Source organism: Opisthocomus hoazin, chromosome 5 (genome assembly GCF_030867145.1).
Source record: "Opisthocomus hoazin isolate bOpiHoa1 chromosome 5, bOpiHoa1.hap1, whole genome shotgun sequence".
NCBI classification, from domain to species: domain Eukaryota; kingdom Metazoa; phylum Chordata; class Aves; order Opisthocomiformes; family Opisthocomidae; genus Opisthocomus; species Opisthocomus hoazin.
The window spans coordinates 21,421,225-21,434,071 of record NC_134418.1 but is presented as its reverse complement, the minus strand read 5'-3'; the positions used below and the strand labels follow the sequence as shown (position 1 = coordinate 21,434,071).

Genomic DNA, 12,847 nt, shown 5'->3' with positions numbered 1-12,847 from the left:
TAGTGACACTGACGGTTGTGGTTGATTTATTTAACTCGTGGAGGCAGTTTAAAAATAAATTTAAACATGCTTACAAGGTCACCTTTCCCCGCTTACTGAGCTTCTGAAGTACTTTTTCTCTTGGGCTTTTTTTTTCCGTTTGCGAAAAAATTCGGAAAGCCCCGAAGCACGCCGGGAGGGGACTGGAGATCACGGAGCCCAGACCCCTACCATCCCGCGCCCCGCTGCCTGCCCTGCCCCAAGCCCCCCAGCACCTCCCGCAGCGCTCCTCCCTCGACTCCAGGCTCCCGCCACATCAGGACAGCAGCCGGTCCCCAACACAAAAACCGGTTACACTGCACAAACGCCTGGTAAGCGCCTGGTTTACTCAGCACTGTTTCTGTGCGAGTAATGACAGATAATACTGGAATCGGCACTTACAACACAATCAAGCTTTATTTTGGATGTTAATATTAACATTTTTAGAAAATGGAATCAAAGGCTGGCCATAAAAAAAGATATTAATAACTAAGTACCAGCAAAGTCATGTCTTTTTTTTCTTATTCTTTACTTTCTTCCTGGAGAACATGGCATGCTTCATAGCTGATCTTTTACAGATCCCCAGCTTTATCCTCTTAAGAGTTTTCTGCCTTTGCTTTTTGTCAGCTCTGTAAAGCAAAAAAGGAACATGCAGGTTAGAATCACATCAAACATCTACATTCGTTGGCATTTTAAATAATCTGTACACATAAGTGCATGAGCTCAGAAGTACGGTCACAAAAACCACAAGGAACATTCCACCACACAATGTTACGACATTTAATCTTCCCAAAGCAGTCTGTCCACTTTACTGCCATTGATTACTTTTTGTGAATGTACTTATTCAGCACTTACCTTTAAACAGATGTATAAAACTTATGAAATGCCACTCACCAAGTATAAAAAAGCACATACAGACTTTCGTGCTCAATATATAACGCATGAATATATAATAGAAAGGCTTAGAAGAAAGTACACAAACAACATTATAAAGACTCCTGCAAGTAACACAGGACCTAAATAAAACTAGCAAGGGAATTGTTTTCCGTCTCCGACAAAGGACATATTTCATAACACAAAACACTGAATTATTTTAACAAATAAAACATATAGATGTTTTTACTAGAAAAAGAAACCTAAGTTATCTTCTGCAGTAAATCAGCAAAAGAAATAATTGATTGCCTGAAAGGACTAAACCATTCCACTACAATGAACAGAATAATATCTTACTTGACAGACGAAACAGATGAGGTTTAATGAATTTCTTTTAGTACCTTTTTATTTTCTTAAGCGAAGAAAAAAACATTAAAGGATGGGATTTTTAAAAGATATACGTAAAATGAAATACTGCTACCTTTTAGCACTAATACTCCATACCTGAACTCTGATAACTGTCATGGCAGGACATGAAGCAATCCACCTGCGGTCCCCTACCATCCCGCGGGCATCTGGTGAACCTCTTGATGCTGATCCCAGAGGTCACCTATCTGCATCCCACCACGCACCAGAGGTACATCTTTTCGGAGGGAAGATTTGCATTTCCACTGCTACAGCCAGTTAACTCGAGAATCACAAACCAACCCACGCACTCTGGAGAGGAAGTTACAAAAGTGTGGGCCAGCTATCCTGAACTGCAAAGACTCCACCAAGTGATGGATCATCTCTTAGCAAATCCCCTTTCCTCTTTTCAGTTAGCTCCATCTGAAGACCATCACACGTAATTTTTTCTGTCTTTTGATACATACAAGTATGTGCTTGCGTATGTTACAGAAGCACCATCACGGCAGAATAAAAGCACTTAACGTGACCCTCATTAATACAGATCTTAGACGGTGGAGATTTAGAACATCCTACAGAGAGCACCTGAAATACCGGCAAGAAAAAAGAAAAAGATGCCACAACAAAGCAAAATAGACATGAAGCAATAAAACCAGCGTAGTGACTCTTATCTCTGCCCTTTCATGCGGAATCCGGAGACGGTAAAAGTGTTTCATTACTTTAATTTTGCATCTTCTTGACAAAGCTGTCCCATGCACCATTCACCAGGTTTGGGATCCATATAAATTAGTTTTGAAAGAAAAAAATACAGTTAAGGAATTGGGAACCACAGTAAGTGCCCTGCCTGTTTTTTATCATATCTTTCTCCAGTGTATAGTTCCCAGCAACACAGCAAGTGGACAACCGTGAAAGCTACTGACAGCACTCAAAGCCAAAAATTATGTCTTTCTAAACCATAGAATCATAGAATAGTGTGGGCTGGAAAGGACCTTTAAAGGTCATCTAGTCCAACCATCCTGCAATGAGCAGGGACATCTTTAACTAGCCTAGGTTGCTCAGAGCCCCATCCAACCTGACCTTGAATGTTTCTAGGGCTGGGGCATCTACCATCTCTCAAGGCAACCCGTTCCAGTGTTTCACCACCCTCATTGTAAAGAATTTCTTCCTTACATCTAGTCTACATCTACCCTCTTTTAGCTTACAACCATTACCCCTTGTCCTATTGCAACAAGCTCTGCTAAACAGTCTGTCCCCATCTTTCTTATAAGCCTCCCTTCAGGTACTGAAAGGCCACAATCAGGTCTCCCTGCAGCCTTCTCTTCTCCAGGCTGAACAGCCCCAACTCTCTCAGCCTGTCCTCCCAGGAGAGGTGCTCTCTGACCACTGTTGTGGCCCTCCTCTGGACCCACTCCAACAGGTCCATGTCTTTCCATGAAAAAATATCTAATCTTGTCTGAATGCCATCTTTTATTATATTAGTGCAATATCACACTTACTGGCAAGCTGTTCTGGTGCAGGGGAGGCTGGGACAGGTGCTGCGTTTGTGACCTGCCTTCCCACAGATGAAACAGCCAGCATCCGTCTTCTCACAAGTGTGGTTTTGAAGAGCGCAGCAGTTGCAATTGTTACAGTGAAACCAAGCTGCAAAATAAGTAACATTATTTATGATCTTCAACAGGTTTAGAATGATAGTTCTGAGCCTAAGCTTTAAATACAGGCTACATTACCAGGTTTTTAGTTTTGTTTTAGTTTTGCAGACATGGGCGTAGTCAGTTTCTGGTGCCTTCTCACATTTCATAAGGCAGCCAGGTACTTCATTATTACACATACCATGTAACTATTTCAATATAACTGCATTATTTTGCCATTAGAACTATTATACTGTACATGATCTTAAGATGAAAAACAGTCCAGATGTTAAAATGGACTTACAAATATCAATTTCTGTATTGGTAACAAAAATGATTACTTCAGCTATTTAAACACAGCTACCAATACAACTGCCTTTGTGTATGAAACACAGCTTGATCGTGCCCTCACAAACATTCTGGTAATTGTCCATTTGTTTATAAAATTCTAATGAAAAAGTTCACAAAATCAGGAAACACTTATATGACAAATCAAAATATCTTACGTTTTCTCACAACAAATATGGGAAAAAATGGGATTTACTACACCTTGACAATTTATCAAATCTCCACACAGTGCAAATATACCCAAGTTATCGAATGTCAACTCATGTAGAATTGAGATTTTTCCTTTACTCCGTGTCTTCTGAACGATTACATTTTATTTCTTTTACAGAGTATTTTCGATTCTGGTTTGTCATCTCAGTTTCTTTCAACTAGAGCTTAAACAATAAATGTACTTCTATTTAGAAAAGTCTTCTTCTGTACTTACAGGGTTTTACACATTTTTTGCAAAGAACACAATGCTTCCATTGTCTACCATCCTACAAAAGATGGATAAATGCATTATTTGTTTGTTTAAAAAAAGCACTGCTTCTATTTTAAAACTAAACTATTAATGTATGGTCCCCATTATTTACAGAAACAGGTCCTCTGTAGGAAGGACTGTAACTTAAAAACGACAGTCCTGAGAATCGGTGACAACCGCAGCAAAATGGCTCCACTTGGAAGCTGGCGAGTTCTACCACTTCACAAACATAGGAAACGTGCCAACAGACAGACCACTGACAGATATGGTATGGTGTAAATGGCAGGTAGCACACTTCTCCTGTCCTCTTTTCCCCACAAAGGAATCAGGGAAACAAATCAATGCCCAATGGGTTACGAATTATGTCCTGTAAAGTTAATATTAAGTCTACAAAACCAGACTGTCTGGGGTTTCGCAAGAAAATCAATTTCAGAATAGGGTTTTACCAGAAAAAAAATTACAGAAGTTACTACGTGACTACTGCTAAAAATCTATCCAGAAAGAAGTCAAAATACTTACTTTTGATGTACATGAATTGCATATCTCACAGTGCTGGTTACCAGAACTAACATACCGCTGACACAGAGCACAAAACCTGGAAAAAAACAAATATACATGTATTGGTCCACTATTTGCTCAAGAAGCAATATACATGAATTTTACACAAGCTCAACAATAAATATACGGATTGCAAAATCACTTTGCTAAATTAACAATGATGGTTTTGATGCATAAAATCACCACTTAGGTCCAGAGCCTCATAATCATTTAGACACTGTAGATCCAAATAGTAAAATTCAAGTGCTTGAATTCAAATTAGCAACACTATCAGCAGTAAATCAAACCAAATCCATTCCTTTGTCCTTGATGCTTCTCTTAGTGTTCATTTTACCAACTACTGTCTCAACCAAGCTGATTATCAGGGACAGCTGTAAATCTCTGCCTCTCGCAGGCGTCCACAACACTTCCTATGGACCAGCTGAGGAATCTCATCATTCCACTCCGGAAAATGTAAACACATTGTTTATAGAACGTGCGACCTCAGAATGAGACCGAGAAACGTGCTCCTGAGCCTGCCATTCAAAAGTTAGGCATGACAATACTGAACAGCACCATCCCAAGTTCCTTTGGAGACTTCAGGCCCTCATTAAGAACAAGACCACTCTTTCAGTCAGTTGAGCATTAACACATCTTACCTATAACCCTCTTCTACAGGAAGTACAATCTTACTTGGGGTGAGGTTCGTGAAGATGCGGACAGGGGACTGTCTACGACCTGTCTTGCCATGTTTATAAAGTGCATGATTATCATAGTCCACCTAGAAAAATGAAACCATAGAAAAAGAGTCTCAAACTGAATGCTAAGCACAGACAGAACTATTTACATGATTATTATCTTTATATGTGCCTTATGAAATTTTCTTTTTTATATAAAAGACTCTAACCCCAAAATAGATTACAAATTCTACAACATGTATTTTGCCGCATTTATTTTTAAATTGTGCAACCACAGTATCAGGCAAGACTCAAGAAACTAAGTTCCCAATGCTACAATAATCCTATTTTACTTACCCCTTTTTGCTCTTTTGCACAGGATATCTGAGATAATATTGCAGCTGTTTGTTCTACAAATGAGCAACCCATTAAAAAAACCAGAGCTATACCTTTGGGTCTATCTGGTGGTACGTGTTGACATGCATCTTAACCTATCTCAGAATAATTATGAAGTTGCAAATCCAATCAACGCTGCTTTCCGCAGCGCTGCCTTCAGCGACTTGTCACAAAAATCTCTGAACACTAGCAGCAATGCAGACTCTAGCCTAGCACGAGTTTCCAATTTTCTTCCACAAATTTCCATTCTACAAGATACAAGTATTTTGTCCAGAACATTACGCAGAGCTGTTACATGAGTACATAAAACTTGAACATCATGAATAGCCACACTGGTCTCTCAAAAGTCACTGATGTACAGGTTCTTAAACAACCTACAGAATGGATACAATATAGAAGTTGATGCCAGATTACTGCTTTATCACTGACAACTTCATTTTTTACTTAAACTCAAAGAAATTCCATTGCTGTAATCCTACTCTGGTCCCAGCAGTTTTGGAAATTAAAGACCTTACTTTTTTTTTTTTGACAAGGGCTGCGGATTACCCACCAAGCTACTGACATTTCAACATCTGGGAAAACTGAAACACTCTTCTTCAAGTTCTCTCTCATCTCTGCAATATACACCTGTCCAAATTAGTGCAAATTGTGTCACACTGAAAACCTGGTAGAAAAAATGAGTGAATGGACAGACGAGTTAAAGGTACGTAACAAACTGTAGGAGTGTGACAAAGTTATCGAGGGTGTTACTAATAAATACAAATATAGAATCTGAGGTTCACATGATGAGCACCACAGGGTTTGCAGTGCCGCCAATACAGTCAAAACTGAAGTTCAAGAAGGTGGCCCATTTACAGACAAGTGCTACCATTGCATCTGCTTTCATTCATATTCCTGCTCACAATGCACATGACTGAAATTTAGCAGATTCACTGGGTTCAGTTCTACCTGGTAATCCATCATACTGAAGCTTGGGAAAAATTCCAGAATACGAGACTCAAAGAAGTACGGAAATATCCAGAACATGGGCATCTCTTGGTTGTTATGACCTAGTAGTAAAAAGACTTAGATGTACATTAAAGCAAAACAAGGTACACGAAGCATGAAAAATGTACAGCAAATACATAAACATGTAGATGTTTGCCATGCTGGGCATAAAAACTAGTTCCTTTAGGTGACAGAAAGTTTTGCTATATTTTACATATGCGGAGCTGCAAGCTCCACTTAACTAATAACTCCTGTCACCTGCCCACGTTGGTAAGAAATGGTATTGGTTTGATGGCTTATTCTTCTCTACCTTTAAAGTCGATTTTAATTGCAAAGTAGATTTTTAAACAGTTTGTAAAAATTTTTAAGAGAGACTTACAGAACTGAGTATTACTAAAGTAAAACTATCGGGTATTATTAAACTAAAAGTATCAGGAGAGTGTATTAGATACATAGTAGTTCATCTTTAGATCTTATAACACAAGTGTGTTCACACTCACTTGAGTAGCAAGAATCATAGACTTTTAAGTAGGTATTTTTTTCTTACAGTGATGTTACAACTCAAGCCCCCCATCTGGCTGTAATACATACCTTCTTTTTCTGTCTTCTTCCACACTGCCATCAGTTTTTTAAAACTAGAAGCCAGTGCTTCCACTAAACCTCCAAATGGGGGATCAGTTACCATAATGACTCTTTCACCATTGTCTTGACACAAGAATTTCCTGCAAGTTTCACGTGCAGCCTGTAAGAAACAGAGGTTAATTTCCAGAAATATGGATTCAAGAACTACAAAAATATTGTGCTTGGCAATCAAGTAATTATTTTAGAAGTTTCAACTTTGACCATTTCCTCTTGTGGAGATCAATTTCCTCTTGTGTAGCATTTAAAAAAAAATCCACCCACCCTAGATTTGAACCACTGAAAACAAGTGCCCTGCTCAGTTACAGGTAACGTATCAATGGTAGATGCAGTTCAAGCTTACTAAGATAGTCTTCTTCCTAAGGGTACTAAATTTAACCTTGAAAAAAGATGCTATTCATCGCAAGAAAGCAAAGTTCAGGCTCAGAATACATTTTATTCATGCTCTTTACCTTTAGTTTTAGTCTGTAAAGCATTATCAAAGTAATGGGAAAAAATTCAGTCCACTCAAAACCAATTCAATCCATATGGTTATAAAAATACATAGTGTTCAAATTTTAGCAATCCAACCTGGGGTCCATCATTAAAGGAAATGTAGAAAGTTATGTACTCCCTGCCACCTTGCAGCGTTCTCTCACTATTACTTAAGATTCTATTGCATTCCAAAACCAGATTTTTAACACTAATACGCATTCAAAAGTGCTGCAACTCAGTCCTTGAATACACTGCAATACAGTGCCATTACAGGTGTCACCTTCTCACACCTTGAAAAGAACACTACAGTGTTTACAAATGCAGGTGAACAGTCTTTTGTTTTAATGGAAAAATACAAAACGTGAATACAATAACGGATAAAAAAATTCAAAAAGGCAAGGCTTTCAGACCAGTCTCCCAGTTCATTCTAGACGATTCTTTTCATTTTCAAGATCCCATTCAACATTAGGCTCCAGAACAGAAAAAAATCTGAAAATTATCTACATAGTGTGAAAGGTACTACAATAAATGTTTATGCAGATCAGTGGTGGCTTACTAGTAACAGCAGGGGAAGAGCGAGTGAGTATACTCTTGGGATAAATGTTTGAAATTTGTATTTGGAATTGAATTACTCCATGAGATTCTGTACAAAGTTACAATAAATGTCCTACTGCAGCTGCAGGTTTCCTAATGAACTCAAAATTAAACACTTACTGTGACATTTAAAAAGAAACAAGAAAATCAGCATTTTTTTTTAACCATGACACTAATTCAACCTCATTTTCTGACAACAAGATTAACCTTCCGTCTTGCTCGCCTGGAATAAGGCAGGAAAGCCTCCTCTCCCCTCCCACCTCAAGTACTAGTGAAGAAGTCCCACTAATTCAACCTCATTTTCTGACAACAAGATTAACCTTCCGTCTTGCTCGCCTGGAGTAAGGCAGGAAAGCCTCCTCTCCCCTCCCACCTCAAGTACCAGTGAAGAAGTCCCATGGCATCCATTGGGCTTGTTAAAAGCTGGAAATAAAATAATTCTGTTGTAGCAACACAAGAACAGGCCTAAGGAATGCTTATATAAAGTGACAACTCACACCAAGCTGTCATTCTAATAAAAGCAGCAGTTAAGGTGTGTAAGTAACATTAATTAGCATAAATTTAATAGGCAACTTTATCTTTGAATCGAGTGGGAGACAACTACTGAAAAGGCATTGTTATTCTTTAATTTCCACTACTGTTGACCATTTTTGTCTCATGATAGTTGTTTTCTACTACACTAACCATGCCTTTCTTACAAAATTCTGCATCAATAACATGTACTTCTTTACAAAGCACTGAAGAAATACTCGGCCTTACCTCTCCACCAAAAAAATAATCATTAAACATGTTGTAGTGGCAGAATTCATCTTCTGTGTAAAACTGTGAATACCTGTAAAATAAGTTTTAAGTAGTAGAAAAACATAAACAACTTCTTGCCCACCCTAAGGGGCATTTACAGAGAAAATGAGGCCTTAAGAAAAACAACATCTTTGGATTCTGATTACTGACAATACAGACCAATACTGGGAATTATTAATTACTTTTCTCATAAACTGGATATCATTTATGTATGTGTGCAGGAACAGAGATGCAGAGACAGGAAAGGGAAAACAGCCACCAATTTATCTTTTAAAGCAGTAAGAACACAAATCTTTGTACGTACTTTTCAGACAGATCTTTGTACGTACTTTTCAGACAGATGAACATTTATCAAAACCTACCTGAAATCAATATCTAGCAGAAGGCTTCTAACCCTGAAATCTTCTTCTTGTGATGCTTTTGACTGGATCATCTCATGAAGCCTGAAGTATAATTGGAGCAAAGAAATTTAACGTGTAATCATAGGCTTCAGAAATTATCTTGCAAGACAAGAATGCCTGATACTTTACTAAACCCAAAACCAAACAGATAGAGAAAATCAAGTAATCTGAAATTGGAGGATTCCATTTAGCTAATCTTCAAAGTCAGAAAAATCTGTTAGTCTTAAAAGATGAAAAGTCAGTGGAGCCTACTGGATCACCATGAACAAAAAAAAACAAAACACAAGCAAAGAAACTCTTTGTCACTTCTACAAGAAACAAAGCAAGACATTTAAAGTGTTTGTATGTTATCTGCAGTGCAGCGAGGCTTCTCCAGTATATTATGAGCTCAAAGTAAGAACCCACTAGATGCTTGCATAATCTCAACCAATTAAAGCACAGTGAACCTCTTATTATGGGAGAATTTTTGATTACTTAAATATTAGTAAGCTGCACAATTTTGAGACAAAAATACTATTTGAAAGCATAACAATTCTCACTGGTGTACCTGGGTGTTCCAACAGAAAGCACTCGTCTGAATCCTAAATCAGTAATAAGATCCAGTAGGAACCGGCAACTTCTCTCGGCAAATAAATACTGTGCATTTGTTTTTTTATTCTCCAGTGGATAAAGAAGTTGACTGGGACTTTTCAGCTGGGCAGTGGAGATATCACACAGGAACTGGTGAGCCGAGTGTTCTTCCCATTCATCTGGCAATAGCAATTGCTGGCATTCCTGGCAAAACCTCCTCTTTGATAAGGGCAACAGAATAAAATTCTTGTACCTTTAAATACAAAAGACAACAGGCAACAAACTTTGAAAAAACCTCTATAAAAGATGTGAAAGAGAGCTATGAAGGAGGTTTCACATTTTGTAAGAGTTCAATTTAAACAGGCAATGTAGTTTAAGCTGCTCTTGCAAAACTCCACTGTCTCTAGGTTAACAAAAAAAATATTCAAAGGAGACTTTGAAAAAGCCTCCCCTGAAAGCAAGCATATAATACGCTGGCCAAATATATTGAGAGTCCCCATAAAATAACTGGATTAGAGGAAGGCTCCATATCAACTAGCAGCAAGCAGTCCTGTACGTTTACACACGAAACTCAGACATTATTTGTTACCGTATTACCTTTGCTTCTTTTCACAATGTTAAGCCTATTACTTTTGCACGCTAAAGGCAGGAACAATTTTTGGAACTGAAACTGCTATTAACCTGTTGTTAGCACATTATGAGCACTAACGTAAGAACTACTATACACATATACAAAAAAAAAACCCAAAACCGCCCAAAAACCCCAAGGGACACAGTTCCTGGGACTGTACCATGTAAAATACCATGCTCTCATTAGACATTTCATGTTATTTTCCTGTTGCAGCCAACCAGTTCTTATTTTTCCAAATCCCTCTGGCATGTTTCCATATTCAAAAGAATCCTGAAAATATTATCTCTACGTTCTGATTACCTAAACTAGTACTACTTGATTTTTACTGAAGAAAATTTACATAACAATACCTTTCCACATTCTGTCTGTGTGTAAAAGAAGGCTGATGATTTCTATTATACTCTTCACGTGCTGCAAGCCTAGTTGTTGACACCTGTAAAATGTATGTACATAAAAAGTTACAAAACAAACAGATACCACTCTGTATTGTACACTAAATCTCAATATTAAACAATAAAGGTGCATCAAAGGGTTCATGCTTTAGTTACTCTGCATAGAAAAATAATCACATTCTTTGGATTGTTTCAGAAGAACAAGAATGACTGCAGCATGGAGGCATGCTGCATAACAACACAAGTCACTCGTGAATTTAAACTGTGCAAAAAATAAATAGAAGCATTTCATTCTTCTACCACACATAATACTCACAGAAAAACTCAAAACATGATTATGGTGAAGACTGAAAGAGGTATACTTTCCATTAATGCATGCCAGCAGTTGCATTCCCTCTGAAGAACTATGACCTGACTCTGCACAACTGATGACAGCAGAAACGTTGCCCAAGTCTTTTGTGTGTGATTATTTTAAAAGCATGAGAGCTCTTCTCTGAGTCTTCTACTTTGTTTCCACAAAACACACTTACTGGTTTCACAGTTAACAGAGTTTAAAGACATTTGCGCAAAACTTACAGCACTGATTTGTTTAAAGAGGGAGACGGTAAAATTCCGTAGAACAAAAGATGCCATGCTACAAGTCACATTCAAAATGAAATTTCACCAGGAACACTATTTAAATCTATGCAACCGAGTAATTAACCATGTCATTTTCTCTTTATGCAACTTTTCAGTAGTAACGAGCACAGCAATGAAATGCTTACAAACCCAATTAAATTCCACCCTGCCACCCCGCTGAGGACAACGACCACAACACAAGACACTCATTTAGGAAACAGAGAAAGTGACACAAAATGTAGTGGACAAAAACGGCGGTAAGCTCTCCGTGAAAACAGATCAGTCCCAGTTTTGTTACCCTACAATTATCTGACCAAAGTTCTTTAGACAAACAGAAATTGCTGCAAATATTCTGAGACTACCGAGCATCACGCTGATCCCCGCGATCTCACTGTTCTGTCGATCCCACCGTTCACCTGTATACACCAGTTTTTCTGTCTTAATCGTGGAAGATGAGGACATCTTGGGATCTGAACTATGCTATCTTGTTCAACCTTACATAGTATTGGCAAATTTCATAACTTGAATACCTCAGTGTTTTGGCAAAACAGTAACAAATCCCAGTTTTGCTCAAAATGTACACAGCCTTCCTTGAAAGTTATATTTAGAGCATATTCTCCTGACAGAAATTAGTGCTCCCCTAAATGCAAACTATTACAAGTTCATAAAACAGAAATTGCCAGACTTCCAGAACCCAATATACCCCCATTTTTTTTTCTAATTTTGTGTTAAATAGGGGAAAAAAAATCCCCCACAGTCTTAAGCAGGGCTCTCTCACCTTCTCATCTTCCCACTGGAAAAAGTTACAATCTTTTCTATCCCTACAAGCTGAACAAGCATAGAATCTTCTTCCCTCCTCCTTCCCTCGGCCGGACTTCGCAAACAGCAGAGCAGGGCCTGAAGGACAGACGCCGTTACACGACGGCACACGGGGCACCGGCAGACCTGCTCTCACGCCTCCACCGCTGCCAGAATGAAGGCTGACAAAGGCTGACGAACACCAACGAGGGCTGCCGCCACACAGGACCCCAGGCAGGGGAGCCGCTCCGGGAGCTGCAAAATCCCGCACCCGCCGGGAACGCGGGCACCTCAGCCAGGCCCCTCGGAGCCCCCGGCCGGCCCCGCACCCCCACCCCGCCCCGCCGGCCGCCTCACCGTGCGGGCAGCTGGGAGCGCCGGGCGCCGCGCCCAGCAGGGCCAGCCCGCCCGCCCCGGGCCGCTCCGCGCCGCGCCAGCCCTCCGGGGCCCCGCCCGCCATGTTACCGCCGCCTTCCCGGCAGCCCTCGCCGCTGCCGCGGCCCGCAGGGTACGGCAGGAGCGGGGCAGGCGGCGCCCCCTAGCGGCGCGGCGGCCCCACCGCCAAGGGAGAAAGCGGCAGGGTCATTCGGCTGGAACCAA

General features: G+C 39.7%; 1 protein-coding gene across 1 annotated transcript; it reads right to left on the bottom strand.

Annotated features, from left to right (window-relative positions):
* Positions 1–416: 416 nt before the first annotated feature.
* Positions 417–12,707, bottom strand: ZCCHC4 (zinc finger CCHC-type containing 4). The gene is made up of 13 exons (XM_075422085.1): positions 12,605–12,707; positions 12,228–12,346; positions 10,790–10,872; positions 9,786–10,061; positions 9,200–9,280; positions 8,796–8,868; positions 6,921–7,071; positions 6,291–6,391; positions 4,929–5,050; positions 4,252–4,327; positions 3,697–3,748; positions 2,793–2,937; positions 417–647 (listed from the first exon to the last, which is right to left on the bottom strand). Exons 1-13 carry the CDS (start codon positions 12,705–12,707, stop codon positions 524–526), a joined length of 1,506 nt encoding a protein of 501 aa, XP_075278200.1. The 3' UTR covers positions 417–523.
* Between the last annotated feature and the right edge of the window lie 140 nt (positions 12,708–12,847).

Coding starts and splice junctions, on each gene's coding strand:
- ZCCHC4 (XM_075422085.1), bottom strand. CDS start 12,707: ATGGCGGGCGGGGCCCCGGAGGGCTGGCGCGGCGCGGAGCGGCCCGGG. Junction 7,072..8,795: donor ATTATTTTTTTGGTGGAGAG/GTAAGGCCGAGT, acceptor TGTTTCTTACAG/GCTGCACGTGAAACTTGCAG. Junction 648..2,792: donor TGCACCAGAACAGCTTGCCA/GTAAGTGTGATA, acceptor TTTGCTTTACAG/AGCTGACAAAAAGCAAAGGC.